Genomic DNA, 20,523 nt, shown 5'->3' with positions numbered 1-20,523 from the left:
AATAATAGCTTTAATCAAGTTGGAAATGTAATAGCAAGAATCAATGAACATAATTGAAGTTTGATGCAGTGAAAGATAGGTAAATTATAGGAATGGTTTTTACAAAATCATATTGTTTAGGCCAGAAGGATATGTAGCATTTAATTGGTAAATTCATTTAGTTTCAAGTTTCAAAAGGGTCTTATCCATGTCCCCTCCTCTCAGATTAGGAGATAGTTGTTCCAGAACTGAGAAATAGATAGCTTTGTTATCAAAGTTGCAAGCCATACCGACATGGTGGCGTACAGGTGTAGTCATTTTGCCCGTAATAAGATATTGGTGTTCATTTATGCGTTTTCTTAGTGCGCTCTTGGTTTTTCCATTATAAAATCTACCACATATACAAAAAAATATATAAATGACTCCTGATGATGAACAGTTTATGTTTTAGGGAGTGTAAAACTCGGTTGTTCATTCAGCCAGGGACATTGAAGGCATTTCCCACATCTCTGGGTGCCCAGATCAGTGTTGTAGCCTTAGTCTCGGAGTGGTGGCCATGTACTAATTTGTCCCTGAGAGAAGATGATTTCCGAAAGGTGATGTTAGGGTGTTTCTTCAAAAAGTTTGAGGTACAAGGGTCACTTAGCAATTTATGCCAAGGTTTGCCTTCTTAAGAAGTTTGCAACTATATCCTCTTTTGAGAAGTCTATCTCTCAAAGCTCTGGATTCCTTTTTGAAATCTAATAAATTGGAGCAATTTCTTCTTAGTCGCAGATACTGTGATAGTGGAATGCTTGGAGCGATTTTCATATGCAGGATGGTGTTGCCTGCAGTGACTTTTCTGTGTAAAAGTGGTGCCAATCTTACCATCTGTGTGACTATAGGTGTGCAAATATAGGTATCCAGAGTGGAACCTGGTGGGAGTGATGAAACTTAAGGTTGTATTCATTCACTTGTAATTTATCAAAGAATTCCTGTAGGGTAGAAATTGGAACTGTCCATACAGTGAAAACATCATCTATATAGCTCTTCCATATCAAGATGTACTTTTGATATTGGGAGAGTTCGGAATTCAAAAAGAGTTTACATTCCCAATCATCAAGATAAATATTAGCATAAGAGATAGCGCAACAAGTGCCCGTTGCTACCCCCTGTATTTGGAGGTAGTACTGGTTTTTAAAAATAAAGATGTTTCTGGTCAATATGTATTCAAGGAGTACAATAAAGGTATTAAATTGTGTGTTGGTAGGATAAAATTGATCCAAAGCATTTCCTGTGATTTCAAGGCCCTTCTTAAGGGGAATACTACAATAAAGGGCCTCCACATCGATTGTCACGAAGGTAGAGTTGGGGGGGAACATGTAGTTGGGAAATCAGCTTTAATAATTCTAAAGTATCCCCCAGATATGAGGGAAGAAAGGTGACAACAGGTCTTTTAAGCGTCTACTAACTCGTTTGCAATTGATGAAATAGATCCCACACCAGATATTATGGGACAACCTGACGGATTATGAAGGTCTTTGTGCATCTTAGGGAGCGAGTAGAAAGTCGGTGTCATGGGGAATTTGATAGTCAAGCATTCCTTCATTTTTTCATCAATGATTCCTGATTGATAGGCTTGGTTGATCGTAGAGTAAAACTCAGTTAAAATGGTTTGGTAATTGTACATGGAATGGTTTTGTACCAATCTGCGTTATTCAAAATCCTAAAACAGATGGATTCATAGTGGTTTTTATTTAGGACCACTATGTTTCCCCCCTTATCTGATGGTTTAATAATGATTTTCTTAGTGTTTCTCAGATTTTCCAGTGCTTTCCGTTGCAGGGGCAATAGATTGTCAGTCGTTGAGGAATGGGATGTTTGTAATTTGGTGATCTCTTGAGTTACCAGGTTTAAAAAGGTATGAAGATGTGCCTATTGTTTGGAAGGAGAGAAGAATGTAGATTTAGATGGTCTTTAAGGACTAGTAGGTGTAGGGAGCCCTGATATGGGGTCCTCTGTGGTGTCCTCAATAGGGTTAGTTTCCATGTTTTCCATCAGTAATTCATGTAGTATTTTTAGGTTCTTAAAGTCTTGAATATTGAAATAACTGTATTCTGAGGGTAGTTTAAGTTGATCTAATAAGGATGTCTTATCATACATCATTTTCAATGCGAGTTTTCTAACGAATAGGTTCAAGTCCTTTACCAATTCGAATTTGTCTAGTTTGGCTGATGGACAAAAGGTCAGGCCAAGTTCCAATAGGTCTTTTTTTCTCCGGTGAGAGGGTGTAGGAGGATAGAATAATAATGTCTAAATTGTCCTTCTTTATGTTTGTTTGGTCACATATATGTCCATTGGACCTATCTTTGTTGTTGGGCATGGGAATGGAGGTAGATGAAGGTCTAAAAAAGACTTTGTCCTTGGGATAGCCCCCAAAGTTGATGTGGGGGGAGCTGGAGAAATTCCAGAGTCAGAGTAGGATGTGAAATGGGGAGGATTGGAGTCTGCTGTGTTAAATTCAGTGAATTCTTGCATTGAGGGAGGCTGTAATAGGCAGATGGCAATAGGTGTCTGTGCTTAATGAAAGACCATCTTTGTGGATGGAATTATTTGCAGGTGTAAGGATGGATGGTCTGCATTTAGACCAGTTAGTTCTTTGTTATAATAATTGATTAAAATGTGCATCAAGGTTTCAGAACATAAATTTAGGGCTGCTTCCCAATCTGATTTGATCCACTATGTATTCCTAAAGGTAGGAAATATTTGGATACGAAGTCTAGTTGGGTTGCATTTTTCCTGGATATATTTCTCCATGAATTTAATATGCCAATAAATAGTAGATTTTCTGTCAAACATTTGCTTAAATTTATACATCAAGGTTTTACTTTTAGCCATCTTTTGGCCTTTTCATATATTGCACTTAATCCAATTATTTATCAACCAAACACATATACAAGGTACGCTATTCTTGTGGCCCTTTTATTTATTGTATCCAACCTCAATAATTATTATATTACTCAATGGTACTTATTACTTCTTTCCACGCATAAAAATTAAATTAGAAATTAAAACATAGATGAAATGAAATAAGTACACACAAGTACAAATACCATCGTCCCCTATATAAGACCCTAAACATCCTCTATTATTAATTCCTCTCACATATATTTGCCCTAACGATATGGTGTTTCCTATATATATTTCCTTTCTCTAATAGAGCTTCCAAATAGTATGATTGGAACATCCACCTCGGCCCAATCATTGTTACTTTTCGGTTTCTGAATTGGCGGTATTTGATTATTGTATAAAGTAAGTTGATATTCAATTTCTTTGAATCATTTTTAATAATATAAAAGAGTGGTTGTAGCTCTAAATATTATTCACACTATAAAGAACATATACATATGTGCCTGTACTAGTAGCTGCTTACTTAAATAAGTTATTATTGTAGTTCCAGGGTCTCTCCATCCCCTGAGGAAGCCCAGACGGGCAAAACGCGTCAGGTTGAAACCTGGTCTGTGGCTATTTGCCCACACGCAAGTTTGTAATGCTTTTAACTATCAGTACAGTGTGGATAATTTGTATAGCCTGCCTATTCTCAATATTGTTTTATTGAATGCTTTATTTTAAGGTTTTTGTATACTAATAAAAATTATCATTGATATTATATATAATTCTCCTGTGCCTATCAAAGAAGTCTGCTTTTCCTTTCTTCTTCTGTTTCTATGGTATAGCCCAACTATTGGATGTTAAAGGCTTTGGCACCTAACCAATTTGATTGGGGGTATTACCTATGTGTACAAGTGGCAGGGTTAGCAATACTCTTTGAATAACAAATTTATTATGGACATAGATTTTTGAAATGCCCAATAGGCCCGACAAATGCTTCTCCTGGAAGCGATATGTGCTTATTTTAATGCATGTGCCCCATGTATCCTTTAGGCCTACCAACCTACAGCTGTGAGTGTCTGGGCATAAATCTTATAAATATACAATATTAAACTTTTCTACCACAATTAAGAAAATGATTGACTAGACTGCGGGGAATTGCATAATTTGCCCTTATATCTTTAGCATATCAGAAACCTAATTTGTGGAGGTAATCAACATCTGGAGGTAACAAATGGAAATCCTGTATTGTTCAACTTGGGAGAAGGAATCTTGATGTTTTGACAAACTTTTGATGGACTAACTTTTCAAAGGAAGTTTATTGTATATGCTGATATTTGGAAAAACCGTAACGATGAACAGAATTCAGACAATCGTTGTCCTAGTAAGTGGCTAATGCTTCGATTGCCATTTTTTTTTTTTTTTTTAATATTTCCACACCTTTAATCTTAGCCACTCAATCAAACCATAAACATCTTGTTACATTAATTCATGATAATTAGAGAGGCTCACCCATTCATTCTCACTTACATCTATTCAATCTTACCTTAACCTTATTACTTGTATCCATAGATCTGTTTCACGCATACAGTCATCAAAAGTTTTATGCATACACATCAAAAAGTACCCCCCCAAAAAAAAAATCTTACGAGGGACAGGGGCGTTTGGTAACACAGGTGCCTATTTCGGCCAGGCAATACCGGGTTCTATTAGCCTCTGTCCCTCGTCTGAAGCACAAAATCTACCGGCGCTCAGGGCTCGCAAATAAGGGCTGTCCATGCCCGATGACAGCGAGTGATGATGAAGAGGGGTGGTACTATTACTCGTCTATCGTTGCCCACTAGGAGGAACGTGCAATCAATGGATCCTCCCATCATCTCTCTCCGTACCTCCCCGCACCTACGTAATTCACGTAGGTGTGCAGAACCAACCTACTTCCCCACGTCATCTTAGGGCGGAAGTTAGGGGGCTGGCGTCCTCGGGTCCTGATCTGTGCATTGGCACACGAGGATGATGGCTCTCTATCATATAAGGCAGGAGCCTCACAGGATCAGCATTTCCTAAACTGAACTGGAGGCATCCCGTTTTTCTGTATGTCACCAGTCGGATGTTCCCTGGATCAACGGTCTTGGTTATCTTTACTTTAAAGCCCTAATACCCAGTTATTTTCTGTGCTTATAAAAAAGCATCAAGCTTTTTCCCAAAGCAATCTATAGTAGTTGCTAAAACTACTTTCTGAGGGAGCCGATTCCACATTTTCACAGACCTTACAGTGAAGAATCCCTTCCTTACTTGGAGCTTAAACCTCTTTTCCTCCAGATGCAGAGAGTGCCCTCTTGTTCTTTGTAATGATCTCAAAGCGAAGCATTGGGAAGAGAGTTCTCTATATGGACCGTTTATATATTTATACAGGGTGATCATATCCCCCCCTAAATTTCTCTTCTTAAGGGAGAATAGATTCAAATCAGCTATTATCTACTCATAGTGGAGTTCCTCCATTCCTTTTATAAGTTTATTTGCCCGTCTCTGCACTCTACATCTCCACTTCCACAAGGTCTTTTTTTTGGACTTGTGCCCAAAACTGGACTGCATATTCCAGATGAGGTCTTACCAATGCTTTGTACAGGGTAGGATTATGTCTCCATCTCTGCAGTCTATTCCTCTTTTAATACAAGAAAGTACTAGCTTTAGATATTGCAGCTTGGCAGTGCAAGCTGTTATTAAGTCTATGATCAAACAGTACGTCCAGGTCTGCTTGTAGATTATAGACATCCTGTATGGACTTTTTTCCATTACATAGTTTGGTGTCATCTGCAAACACAGAAATGGTACTTTTAATCCTAAACTCTGTATCAGAGTTAAACAGTAAGCTTCCCAACACTGAACCCTGGAGTACACCACTAATAACCTTAGATTATTCAGAGTATAAATCATTAATAACTACAGTGTTCTCCACAGAAATTTTTTTCAGCCGGGTAGTGAAAAGAGGGTGGGGCAAGACACGGCAAATTTAGTGTTACATAGCTACATATTAGGTCAGGTTGAAAAAAAGACATAAGTTTATCAAGTCCAACTACCAGGGAAGTAAACATATCCCAGATATAAAACCCCATGGACATACAGTTAGGTCCATAAATATTTAGACAGAGACAACTTTTTTCTAATTTTGGTTCTGCACATTACCACAAGTAATTTTAAATGAAACAACTCAAGATGCAGTTGAACTGCAAATTTTCAGCTTTAATTCAATGGGTTAAACAAAAAGATTGCATAGAAATTTTTTTTTTTTTTTTTTTTTACAATTACTTTATTTAAGGGGCTTAAAAATAACTGGACAATTGACTTAAAGGCTATTTCATTGGCTGGTGCGTGCAATTCCTTTGTTATGTCATTATCAATTAAGCAGATAAAAGGCTTGGAGTTGATTTGGGGGGAGGAGGGGGTGCCTATATGTGGAAAATTTTGCGGTGAACAGACAGCATGCGGTCAAGGAGTTCTCCATGCAGGTGAAACAAGCCATCCTTCAGTTGCAAAAACAGAAAAAAACATCCGAGAAATTGCTACAATATTAGGAGTGGCAAAATCTACAGTTTGGTACATCATGAGAAAGAAACAAAGCACTGGTAAACTCAGCAACGCCAAAATACCTGGACGTCCATGGAAGACAACAGTGTGGATGATGGCAGAATCATTTCCATGGTGAAACCCCTTCACAACAGCCAACCAAGTGAACAACACTCTCCAGGAAGTAGGCGTATCGATATCCAAGTCTACCATAAAGAGAAGACTGCATGAAAGTAAATACAGAGGGTGCACTGCAAGGTGCAAGCCACTCTTAAGCCTCAAGAATAGAAAGGCTAGATTGGACCTTGCTCAAAAACATCTAAAAAAAAAAGCCAGCACAGTTCTGGAAAAATATTCTTTGGACAGATGAAACCAAGATCAACCTTTACCAGAATGATGGCAAGAAAAAAGTATTGAGAAGGCGTGGAACAGCTCATGATCCAAAGCATACCACATCATCAGGAGAATACTATTAGAATACTACTAGGAGATACTATTCTCCTAAGATCGCCATCACTACAACGTATGGGTAATTAGGCCCACCCTAGACACAGCTTGCCTCATTGACACTGCGCACACGCAGACATGTGTTTTGACATTTTCAGTCCTATTAAGCCTGGTGTATATAAGGGTGGATCAGACACTGCAGCAGCCCCTACTGGAAAGGCTGCCAACTGGCCCACCACTAACCCTTTGATTGAACAGGTAAAAATGCATATTATCCCTATCCAATTATTTGATCTAGCTAAACTAGCAGCTGATAACATATTTGCTATACCAGGTCTATCTATAAATGTATTTTCCTATTCATTTGTTCTAGGAGGACACTTCCTTTATAGACGTTTAAATCTGTTCTGCCACAAATGTGAACACCTACCCACTTATAGGAGGTAGGTTCTTTTCCCCTTTCCTAACCTTCCCTAATCCATCACTATAACATGTACTATACACCATTAATGTCATACATATTTCTTTATAGACCTGTCGCTTTGCTCAATTAAAAACAGTAAAAAGCAATAACCCTATACCAAGCACAAGATGTATTAAATGGCCTTAATCAATTCAGGTATGTGTACATTTTTTACCTACATAATATACAAATACCAAGACAAACATAAGCAGGTATTTATACCCCCTTTGTCCCTCTTTATTTGCCCCAATGTCATGTAACCTACTCCATAATAACAAACATAAAACATTAACATCAAGGTATTTATGACAATTTATTACAGATTTTACAAGCATGATAACCAATTGATTGGATGCTTATAACGGTACATTTCACCAAATAAGAGTGAGTGCAAATCTGGGAACCGCTGTCTTGATCACAAGTTGTCAGACCAACAAATTATTCATATATAACCCTTAACATATTTCCCCTATAATGGGTCTCTTTCTTACATATAGAACGGTCTACCTGTTCAATAAGTCATTCCCACTTGAAACAAGCAGAAGCTATGTATGCTCCTATGGTTTTTGTGACTAAGAAGTAACAAACACCAAGTTTTCCATTATAATTATGTTACTCTAATTTGTGTTGTAATCATCTTACTCTGATTTTTGTTGTATTTTATTTTCTACCTTAATATGGAACATATTGGAACAAGGTTACAATGACTATTCGCTTAAAAGTATATGATCTAATAATATAATGTATGTCATGGTTCAAATAACTTAATTTATAAATATGTCAATAGCACACAAGCATAATTGGATTTTATCCCATTGTTGGAAAAAGACGTATAATGTACACATGTATAATATATTTAATGACATTAAGTCGAACGCATATATCTACCACTTCCATTGTTCTAACTTTTAAGGTTCCTCAATCCCCTGAAGATGCCCAGTAGGGAGAAATGCGTCTGAAAATATATGAGATATGAAATAACATACTGTATGTAATATATAGCATTCATAGACGGCATTGTATAGCTTTGTAGAACAAGACCCTTCCCCACTGCATAAATATAATGCAGCTGGGATAAGGGTCATATATGTGATCCAATAAAAAGTTTGTATTGTAAATTTACTATCCTATTATGAAAAAAAAATATTGTATACATTTTGGAACACTACATAATTAAGGCAAAAAAACCCTCCTTTTCTCTCTCAGAGTGGTACCACTAGTATACCACAAAAATGTTGTTTATACCTTCAGATCCTTAACAGAGTGAGATGGAGGAAACTTGGGATAGCATCATAGCTCGTTGTTCCTCAAGAGAAAAACTCAGGAACCACAGAGAGCTTACCCAGTGAATGTTAACAAATTCTGATGTTTAGGCCAAAGAAGGGAACACAGGACTCATGAAAAACTGTGCTCCAGTAAAGAATTGAAACTTGGTTACACTTCAAAGGTATTCAACCTCAAATCAAGCTACCTTTTTTTTATCAGTGACTTAAGCTACGTACACACTTCCAATTATTATCGTTGGTAAACGAACGACGAACTATCCTGCACGATATCTGCGAACGATCGTATAGCACCGATCCTGTACATACAGATAACGACACAATCGTTCGTAGATATTGTACACACAATAGATGCGATCGTTTGAACGATACAGGAAGTTACGTGCACCACAGGAACGTTCGTTCATCACGCATGCTCAGACCATGGACGATCAATGAACGATCGTACACACGAACGATGGTCAACGATCGTCGTCCAATCCGATCCGCCGGTCCGGTCGTTCATTTCCAACGACTTTCCTCGTTCGTTGGCGTCGTTGGTTACTTTTTTTACGAACGATTTTTGCCCAATCGATCGTTCGTCGTTCATTTTGAACGATAAAAATTGGAAGTGTGTACGCAGCTTAAGCTTGGAAATGGGAGGTCATGATTGTGATGAGGTAATGGGATGTAATTATGAGGAAGCATAAAGGGTGAAGGATTCCCCAATCAAAGATGCTGTTCTTACTGTTTTCATAGATGGGTCTTGTTGCTATACTGAGGAGGAATATGCATTTTCTGGCTATTCTCTTGTTACTTAAGAGTAAATTTAGGGGAAACTACCTGGAAATCAATCAGTCCAGGTGGCAGAGCTAACGGCTCTGATGCAGGCCTGCATAATAGGTAAAGGGAAGAAAGTAATGGTGTACAGTGACCCACAGTATATCTTGGCATATGTCATGATTTGGTCCAGTTGTTGAAAATGAGGGGCTTTATGACAACTAGTGGAAAGCCTATAAAACATGTTGAGCTCAACTTTCCTTTAAGAAAGTTCTTAAAGGAACTTTGGTTTACAAACAAGGTAGCCATAATAAAATGCAAAGCCCATACTAAAGGCACTGATGACATTTTATTTGGTAATGAAAAAGCTAATGTCATGGCGTAATTAGCAGCATTAAATCGTACCGAACCTACAGAAATCTTTGTGGCCACTTCCTCTCCTGAGGAACCTGATCAGGTAGACTTTACAGTCTTAAAGAAACTGCAATTGCAGACTAATGAGAAATTAAAAAATAAACCAAATGATCAAGGATGTACGGAGAAAGATGGACTTTGTACCCATGAGGATGGTAGATTCTGTGCGCATCCTATGCTGTATGCATATCTAGCTGAGGCAATGCATGGCCCATCTTATCTGTCCAAAGGATCTATGATTTCATCAGTAACCACACATTGGATTGTCCTAGGATTTACCACTGTTGCAGAACAATTTGGTCATGAATGTGAGATGTGTCAATTGTATAATCCTGGAAAACTTGTAAAAACCCTATGAACAATTTACTTAAAGCTTTGCACCCCCTTTTAGAGGCTGCAGGTTGATTAATTACCAAAATGTCACTAGTTTGAGTATGTTCTGATGTGTGTATGTTCCCTGGATGGATAGAGGCTTGGCAAGTTGTCTATGCTACTGCTTCAATCACAGCCAAGAACTGTTGTAATAAATTATGTGCAGATATGGCCTTGAGGAATCAGTAGAATTAGACCCTGGAAGTTATGTCAGAAGTTATGGATGGCCTCCAGATTGAACAGAAGTTTCACACACCATATCAAGAAAGTTATAATGGGATAATAAAAGCGTCTTGCTGAGATTTATGAACATACCTGTCCCTATGGGTGAAAATCCTTCCCCTTATGTTAAAGTCTATTAGACATACCTCTAGGGGTCCAGAGAAGTTGCTAAACCGCTTAGTAAGTTGCATGTCAAAGTTTTTTTTCTATTCCAGATCTCCAACTCACTAGCACACCACCTACAACCAGGAAAATTTAAAGACGTGTTTAAAAGTAGTACTGAGATTGTCTTGTTTCTGACATATCAACCAGATGAGACAATCCCAGAGTGTGAGGTTCGTCCTATTCTAGAAATCTTTCCTGAAATGGTTAATAGTGATGACTCTAAAAAAACATGACTTATTCACCCATTAGTGTAGATTCTGTGAATGCTACGGATCCATTTTTGGCAAGATAAAACAAGGTAAATTGTATCCTGAGGAGTCCAATGGAGAAAATTATGCATCTTGGTATATTATTTATGTTACTGGTAATGTGGGGAAATCAAAAACAACATACATGTGAATGACGAAGTATGCAAAGACACTCGTCTGGGAAAAACATGCACACAAAAGGTGGGGGGGTTGAGGGTCCATAGGTAGTTTCATTATACACGGTATGAGACAATTGCACCATTGAAGGACATTATTCTTTGAAGTAGTATATTGGTATGCAAATCAATCTTCATATATCCTTGGAAGTGGGATGTTTTATGTAATGGTATAGATTTACCCTGAATAAATGAGTGAATGATTGGATGGCCAATGAATGAGGATTTGAGGACTTGAAACTTTATAGATTTGGAAGTATTAATAATTCAAGGAGAAAAGGTTCAACATGTAGGTGATGGGAGTGAAGACACAATTAGACAAATCATATATTAGAAAATCTACAACATGCTTATATTGATGCTACTGTTTCTTTGTCTGATACCATGAAAATTAATGGGTTAATCGCTGGGCTGGTAAAACAGCAGGAAGAAATTTAACTTTGTTCTGCACCCAAATAAAATCAAAGTTGTCACAAGATCTCAAGATTATGATCACCTCTCTTTATGAAGGACATTTTTCACTCAATTTAAAGAAACAAGCTAGGAAGGTGGTGCCTAAATTTGGTGGTTAACACATTTTCATGGTTGCTCTAATCTAACTTGCAACTAGCATGGTTTCTTCTTTAGTACCCATCTCAGGGACCGAACGCTGTGCCTATACAGGGACCGAACGCTGCTATCAATTTAGGTACCACCTCGGCAGATGATGTTGTCCTTCCTAGGTTGGATCATGATGTGATGGTTTATGAGTCAGGGCAGCCAAGAATTATAGACACTGATGGGTGCTAGTGGATATTATGGATAGTATGGATGTACCAGACAAACAAGGATGCATTCCTATCACCCCAGAAAAAATAATTAGACATCAAACCTGATACCCCTGTAAGGTTGCAGAAAATAAATCTGGGATTTGGAGGGGAGTTAAAAGCTTGGTTATTGAATTTTGATAAAGAAAACAAAATATTGAATACACCAAGGGTTCTTGAAAACCAAGCAACCATACGTCTCACTCATGATCGAAGTAAACTTATACAGTCCTAAAACAAGTGCCTTTTTAAATCTTATGCTTCAATTATTAAACAGACCCATAGCTGCAGAGGAAATTTATAAAACAATTAAGTCGATGGCAAACCATAAAACCCCTGGCCCTGATGGCTACACCGCAGAATTTGATAAAATGATCAATATGGAAATTGCCCCTCTCCTAACGGAGGTATATAACTCGATATTAACACAAAATACACCCTTCACAGATTTTACTGAAGCTCACACCATTTTGATTCCTAAGGAGGGCAGGGATCCACTACTAGTATCATCCTATAGACCAATTTCCCTACTCAACTTTGACTACTACAAAATATTAGCCAAAATAATGGCTAACAGACTGCAATGTTTCTTGCCCTCTATACTTTCTTCACAGCAGCTGGGCTTTGTAAAAGAGAAGAGCTCCACTTTAGGGGTACGCTCCACAATAGCAGCAACGATTGTAGCGGCAAAACCAAACTCCCCCAAATCAATGCTAGTAGGCCTGGATGCTGAGAAGGCCTTTAAAAGAGTGGAATGGCCCTTATTATGCAATCTTGGCAGGTCAGGATTGGTCAGGTTTTTACATCATTTGTTCAAAACATTTACAACTCTCAAAAAACAAAACTTTTTATAAACCGCAATTTGTTGGCCCCGGTGTTTATGTTTAGAGGGAACAGCCAGGGATATCCACTATCCCGCATTTTGTTTAATCTAGTATTTGACTCTTTGTTGCGTCTTTTAGAGTTTTCAAGAATTTTGAAGGTATTCAGATCGGAGACAAAGTGGTTAAAATAACGGCCTTTCCTGATGACCTACTTCTGTACATTAGTAAACTGAAAAGAAGTTTGACGGCTGCAACAATATGGAACCATATCGGGCTATGCAATCAATTTAGATAAATCAAAGGCACCATATTTAAAGAAATACACAAAGCCCAATTGAAGCCAGCAATACCCATTTGCATGGTGCAAACACAAAGTGAAATATTTGGGCGTTAGGATATTCAAATATCCCTTCAGACTCCACAACTTTATAATCTCCCCTCCAGTGCTCAACCTAGAAATTTTTTGGAGCTGGGTGGGAAGAAATTGTAGGTGGGTGGCAGACCCTGTATTGTGACCCAACCCCATCAGTAACCATCCCAAAACAGCCAGGTGTTTACTGAAAAATGCTGGGTGGTGCGCCCGGCTAAAAGGGGCTGGGGAGAACACTGCCCCTTCTTTGGAGATCCGTTAAAGAACAGCTACAAAAATTGGCCAAATTGCAGCTCTCCCTATGTAGGACATATAAATCTTAATAAAATGATCATATTTCCCAAAATTCTATACATACTGCAAATGTTACCAATTATTATTAGACAAACAGATCTCTAAGATATCTATAAAGCCTTTCGGGCTTTTATCTGGGCAGGAAAGAAAGTTAGCTATGTGTATACTCCAACAAGGTTAATCATGGAGGGCTTAATTTCCCAAATATTGAATTATATAATTCAATATATAATTCAATGAATTATATAATTCAATATAAATATATAATTCAATTTCCAGATACATTGGAGACTGGATACATGGTACTGTCTGTTACGCTAATTGTTCCCTAGAACAACAATTGATCCCAAACAGCCATCTTTCTTTATATTCTGCATATCCACAGAGAACTACTTCCTCCAGAAGTTGTCCAAAACCTTCTACTTCACTCTTGCTGGTATGTCTGGTACAAAATCAGATACAAATTTTTATTAAAACAGCCATGCATTCCTTTTCCTCCCATTGTGGAGAAATGGGTATTTCCCTTGGATACTTTGAGAACCCCAAGGGAAGGACCAGGGTGACCTGCGAGCAATGAAAGTGAAATGGATAGTCAATACTTTGACCTGCAAGGTCACCTCGCAAGTCAGCTATTGCTACACCGTTTCCCTCTCTAGGACTACAGTCCCTCACATATCTACAGCTGAACTTTTTATGTAAAATCAGTGCTTAAAAATCTATCCTCCACAGATTGGTCCAATTTATTGGACAAAAATTATAGACAGTGCCTAACCCGGCTAAAAAAGCCATCACTGAAACATACAACGCCTATAGAACTGTGTTAGATTATGAAAACAGAAATACTGGGCTGTGTTGATGGTTCATTTTCCAGAGCTTACCCCCACATGATCTATTAATATATTTTTGCAGAGCTTGGAAGGCAGTCATCTTCAATGTATAGGGAAATGACTCTGAAACTTTACCACTATGCATCCATTTCACCTAAGCATTCTTACCAGATGGGTCTCAGTCCTTCCTCGCAATGTTTAAAATGTGGCGTCTTGGAGGCAGATTTATATCATATGCTGTGGGACTGCCGTAGAATTCGTTATTTTTGGAGGCAGGTTGCGATGTATGCACTCCAAAAGTTGGTAAACTATTTTTCATTAACCCCTAAATGGACAATGTTTTTTCTTGGTGCAATGGATAAATGTTTTTTCTTGGTCCAAAGGTTGCAGGAAACTTTTGATGATAATTTCTCTGGTAGCAAAGAAAACTATTCTCCATAACTGGATTACAGCAAACCCCTTTTAACTTGCACTATTTTTGGAAATACTGTGGTTTGTTTTTGAGATGGAATGGGTTGAAGCTTCTCTGGACAAGGAAACACGTGTGGAGGGTTTTTTATACATAGCTACATTATCTTTGGATACGAGAAAAAGAGTTTGCAAGACATTTGAACAAACAGCATGGTATGTATGCCTACTGTCTTTTGGACAATGATCCTTCAATTGTTTGCCGATTGTTTTTTTTTTTTTTATGCTCTTATAATTTGTAACACTAGCCAAATTTGATTGTAACTTTGTCAACCAGCGATTCCATTTTTTGTGATATTTACTATGCTGCAACCTTACTGTATTTGTTTTGTATATTGTATTTCCTCTCGAAAAATTAATAAAAATATAAAAAAAAATATGCTTCATCCAATAATTATATTACTTTTTTTCACGGTTTTGCATATGATAATCATGTATTTTAAAATTAAGTGTAAAACTAAAAAAGCCTCTACTAGATACCTCCTTTTGAACAGTAAGAGATGAATAACGTAGGGGCAACCCTTCAGCGGGACTCCCCAACTCCTGACGTCTAAGGGGCAACCTTCCTTTGTTTTGGGTATCAATTTGCTTATGAAACTGCTAAAATGTTGCTTATGTACATTCTTATCCTTAAAAGTTTTTGTGGTTCTGTTTTTCATCATATATTTCATCTCATGCTAAATCACCTTTATTCAATGCTGACCTCATCTATCCTGGAAAATATCATTAATTGTTTTGTAGATTTTGCATTCATCCAAGATGGCTAAGGAATACCTGACCCAGTTATACCCACATCTGAAGATTGTTACTCAAACCAAAGTCTGGATAAATGTTGCTATAAGGGACCCATTACCCTTTTAAAAAGTTTCCAGGAGGTCCTTAAGACAACCCCGGTTGAGCCATAGACCATCATCTCACGTATGATGACGCTACTCCACTCTTCCAATGCAGAAGGTTGAAAGAGTACTCCTGTGAATACCACCATGAAAGTCGTGATGCACAGTGCAAGCTCCAGGCCTAGTTTTTCCTGGCACCTAAGACCTACATCAAAGTTCAAGTCATCTTTGTTACCAATGCTGAATACCTTTTATTTTCTTTGCTTATGCAACACCAATATAAATCTAAGCCGGTGTTGCCAGCAAATAAGTGCCGTGGGTGGCAGGCTCCTCAAGTCTCTTATCCGAGTACAAAGTCCTTGAAGGTGATATAAGTTCAGGGAATGAACTTGAGGGGGAAAATGATGTGGACCTAATTATTTTATACAAGAAGGAATCATAACATTTACTATATATAAAGGCTTTTGCCTCATATCAAAAGACTTGTCATCCACACCTTTTTTCTTCCCTATTGCCCCAGGGGGATCTCTGGGGTCCAGGCTTGTGACCAAATGACCATTGTTCTAGGGGATGTTCAAATGTAGTTTGGCACTTGAGAAGGAAAATGACTATTAATTTGTTAATTTTAAGAACAAAGGGAATGGTCACCTGGGGAGATGTGAAAAGGTTCCCAGGATATCAGGGTCATAAATTGTTTAACTCAGGATTCCTAAAGAGTCACTTCAAACCTATAATTATTTTTTTCTGTACTGTCTACTTTACATTGTATAAATACCACCATCTTTTTTTAATAAATCGGAATAATAACCACTTTTGATTGTTCTCACATATATGTCTAAGAAAGCTCCTTCTATAGCAAGAAGTCTCTGTTCCTTCAAAAGGGAAATACATTCATCTTTACCACCACCTGTTTTGTTTACTTCCTCATAAGAAAAAAAAAAAAAAGTACATTTGTTTGTTAACTTTGGTCTTTCTTGAAGCCATGCTGACTATCACTTATAATATTATTTTCTAGCAGAAACTCCTCTCTAGGACCTTTCCAACTATGGACGTTAAACTAACCAGTCTGTAGTTACCTGGTAATAACTTTGGTCCCTTTTTGAAGATAGGAACCACATTGGCCTTACACCAATCCATTTTGTATTGAATGCAACACAAATAGATTTGAAATTCCCGCCATACACCAACGTCATGCCAGTGGTACCATGCCAGTGATTAAAGAGTCCCTACAAATAAATGGCTTTGAAATAACTGAGCTCATCTCTTTGAGGGCACATGCATGTAATCTATCAGGTCCTGTTGCTTTGTCAACCGTAATTTTGCTCAACTGTTTTCTCAATCATATCAATTTTGAGCGATTGTGAACCATTTAAGGCAGTGACATAGCCATTATGAATTTTAACTTGAGCTCTGCCATTTTCCTTTGTGTACACAGAGCTAAAAAAAAAAAAAAAAAAAAAAAAAAAAAAAAAAAAAAAAAAAAAAGGTGTTTAATCTTTATCCCCAGTTACCAACCCAGAGACATCCTTTAAAAGGAACTGCATGCTCAGATCTGATTTTTTTCCTATTAATATATTTAAAAAAAAATTGGGGGGTTTGTGTGCACAAGGGAAATAATGGTTTTTCTTTCATGCTTTTGCTTCCCGTTTACAGCTTACATGAAATGAAGTCATATCATGGTCACACGCAGGTTTTTTTTTTTTTTATATGCACATTGGTTATAAGCTCTGCATTGTTAGAAAGAACTAGGTCCAGCAGAGTATCATTTCTAGTTGGGGCTTCTAAAAACTACCATAAAAATTATCTTTAATATTATAGTATTAAATTCATACATTTCCTCCCTTTTGCTGTTTCTGTATCGCCATTACTCCAGTCAATGTCAGGGTAGTTAAATTCTCCCATGATTCTATCTGTGCTAGTAGTTGATTCTCCATTTCTTCCTTAGCACTGGGTGTTCCACCTCAAGATTGTTTATAGTTATTTATAAATATATGTGAATAGATATAAATGTATATATAATGTGTGTATAGATATGTGTTCAGGGATTTATGTATATAGTACCCTGTTGGAGATATCCTAATAGTGAGACTGTATCTAAGTAAACATGAAAACCTGTTGTATCTTTGTACTGGCCTCTGGCCCGCCTAGGGGGTCTCCAATTCCAGGACTTCACAGAGTAACACACAGGTGATACAACAGCTGCCAGGAGACAAGACCTATTTTCCTATAACAAACAGACCACCAATTAGGCCTTCAAAGGGCCATAAATCCATCCGCCTGAGGAAACAGGAGATGGAGGGGGAAGTGAACAGATGGACTGGGGTGATGACCCAGCTGGACATTTATAGACCCCTAAACATAGATTCCAGATGGAGATTTTTATATCCAAATTTAGTTGGGAGGTCCATCAAATTACATTAACCAATCCCAATCTAGTGGGGTGTGCCCCAACTGATGGTCAGCGTACCGAACACACCCACTAACCAATCAAGGAGGCCCAATGTTACCTAATTAGAACTAACTATGTAAAAAGGGGAACTGAGAGAATCTTGCTCTCTTGCTCTTCTCTCTGGCGGGCTGGTCCTCTTTGTCTCCTGAGGGTCTCCCTAGGTAAGCTGTTATGGGGTCCTCTTGGGAAGGAAGTAGGCTCCCGAGATACCCATTAACCTCTTAGCAGGTAGCTATAAGATATTCCTGAATATATTCCTATGGGTGTCTATAGTATTACTGCATTACTTTGCGGTTTTATAATTACTGTATTGTGTACTGAGAAGTTACTAGATTCTTACAGGGGTTACTACTAATAACTATGTCCATGTGATATATATATGTATCATTGATTGAAGTTCCTATGTGTTTAAATATCTGACAATATTGCTGTGCACTTTGTCTTGCCTTGTTTTCTTAATTAAACTGATTGAATGACTAGCTATTATTTGTGCATGAACCTTCTTTAATTGAATATCTATATGCATTGATAGGGGATATAATTTCCATATTTATGCAGATAAAATATACCTAAATAACACTGGGGGACTATAGCAGACGCTAATAACTGTGTATAATGCATCCCCACATTCAAATCCACCCATAATGTCTCAAACTCATCAGATACTCCATCAACAATTTCTTCTTTCACAATCACTTTCAAATCACTTCTCACATACAGACACCGCCACCAGGATTCAGCATTACTAACGAAGTCATAATGCCTTTCATTCATTAAGGCTTTCAAATCCCCTATTTTGTTTGCCAGATTTCTAGCATTTGTGAACACTCTTTAAACCATTGCTGCATTTACCAACACCGTTTGCCAAATCCTTTTGTTTTTTTAGTATAAATAGTATCTACAATCCAATGTGTGTGTAACATGGGAAGCTCCCTATATTTATCCATAACTCTCCCACCCCCCAACTATCCCCAATACGCCCTCCAATAGTGACCACCCCTGTCTTATTTAACTGTCCCACACCCCTCTGTCCCAATTTAAATATCCCTCCACCATTCCCCAGCACAGCGGACCCGCTTCCATTTAGGTGCAAACCATCTCTGGCATATAGGTTGTACCCCAAAAAAAAGAGTCAGCCCAGTGCTCTAAGAACCCAAACCCTTCCCTTTTTCACCAGGACTTAAGCCATGCGTTTAGCAGTCTAAGCTCCCTCTGCCTTTCCTGTGTTCCGCATGGCACAGTCAATATTCCAGGGAATAAAACCTTGGAGGTCCTTTCCCTCAACTTGAAACCTAGTTCTTTAAACTGTTTTTTAAGGATCCTCCATCTATCCTGTCATTGGTTCCAACATGGACCAAGACAGTTGGGTCATGCCCAGCCACTCGCAGTAATTTGTCCTCTCGGTCCACCACATGCCGAACCCTGGCACCAGGAAGACCGCAAACCATTCGGTTAAAGGGATCCGAGGACAAACTATTTTATCAGTTTGCCTGATCATTTCCCTACCTGATCTACCCACATCCTTCTCCGCAATCCCCATCTTCTTGCTTCCTCCAGCCGGCAGCCGGAGTCCCCGATGACGTCGGTGCATGGTGGGAATTTCAAATCTGTGTGTTGCATTCAATACAAAATAACTGTATTGAATGCAATACAGTGGATTTATATGTGTAAAAGCAGTACATTGTCTTTCATGAACATTTATTTTACAGTATAATAGTAGGAGTATAATTTTTTTTTTATTTAATTTATTATTTTGACATGATTTTGTGTTTCAAACTTTATATTCATATATATTGATACTATTATCTTATACTGTAATTAACTATAATATTTTTCCCCCATCATAGGTCATAAATGGAACTTTTATCTATGACCTAGTATCTCACTGGAAATGGTGTCATCCAGCCTACATAAAAGTAATTGGTTTTGCATACCTCATTATGAAGACACCATAAGCGTCTCCATGACCAGGTACTTAATAGATACTTTTAGTCTTTATGAATCTTTATTATTTAAAAGTAGAATTTGCTTCTTCTATCATTACTTTCCTAAAAAAAGATCATATATTCTCCTTTGAAATTTACACTGAATTTTCTTCATCAATGTTGGTTATATCACGGTAAACACTTACCTCTACCCCCAGGCCAACCCTTCATATTACAGCTAGCCCAATCTTTCTATTCTCATACCAACATCTCACTCAAGAATAAGTAAGTTTGGTTGATTTATTAATTTATTCTCTATCCATTAACATTTATTACATTGGTAAGTAGATTCCATTCAGGTTACAGTCTTTGAAATTACATAATACTTTCTGTGATTGAATTTCGCTTTATTTAGTGTATTAGACACAGATGCTACGTCTAAAAACTCTGTCCTTTGCATGGTGCTTTGTGTATTATATGTCATATTTATTATGGTATGTAATCATGCAAGATAGAGATGTCACAAAAAGTGATTTTTTCATTGTTCAATTCTAATCTAACATGTTTGGAAAATCACTTGTATTTACCACTCAGTTGAGTTTTGTCTAGATTCGTATATATTTTCATTAAAATAACTTGAGCAGAACTGTCTAGAATTCACCAGTTTTTGCCTCTTTATTGAACAGATGTGAAATATAACCATTTATAAAGTCTTTATGAATCTACATTGCCTGAAAGAGCCATTCTTTTCTCACAACTTT

At 37.6% G+C, this 20,523-nt stretch overlaps 1 protein-coding gene across 2 annotated transcripts in view; it reads right to left on the bottom strand.

The window, feature by feature from the left end:
* LOC140342872 (ubiquitin-conjugating enzyme E2 A) overlaps positions 1 to 20,523 on the bottom strand; it is a 44,346-nt gene that overhangs the window by 13,027 nt on the left and 10,796 nt on the right. The window contains exon 3 of one of the 2 annotated variants that reach the window (XM_072429244.1): positions 6,498 to 8,279. The exons of the other annotated variant lie outside the window; for it this stretch is intronic. Within the exon in view, the coding sequence (XP_072285345.1) occupies positions 6,498 to 6,627 (130 nt within the window). The 5' untranslated portion in view covers positions 6,628 to 8,279. The remainder of the gene's footprint in view (positions 1 to 6,497; positions 8,280 to 20,523) is intronic. 2 annotated transcript variants of the gene reach the window in all.

Source organism: Pyxicephalus adspersus, chromosome W, assembly GCF_032062135.1.
Source record: "Pyxicephalus adspersus chromosome W, UCB_Pads_2.0, whole genome shotgun sequence".
In the NCBI taxonomy this organism is placed as follows: domain Eukaryota; kingdom Metazoa; phylum Chordata; class Amphibia; order Anura; family Pyxicephalidae; genus Pyxicephalus; species Pyxicephalus adspersus.
Note: the sequence above shows the minus strand (reverse complement) of the source record. Positions and strands in the feature narration are given on the sequence as shown.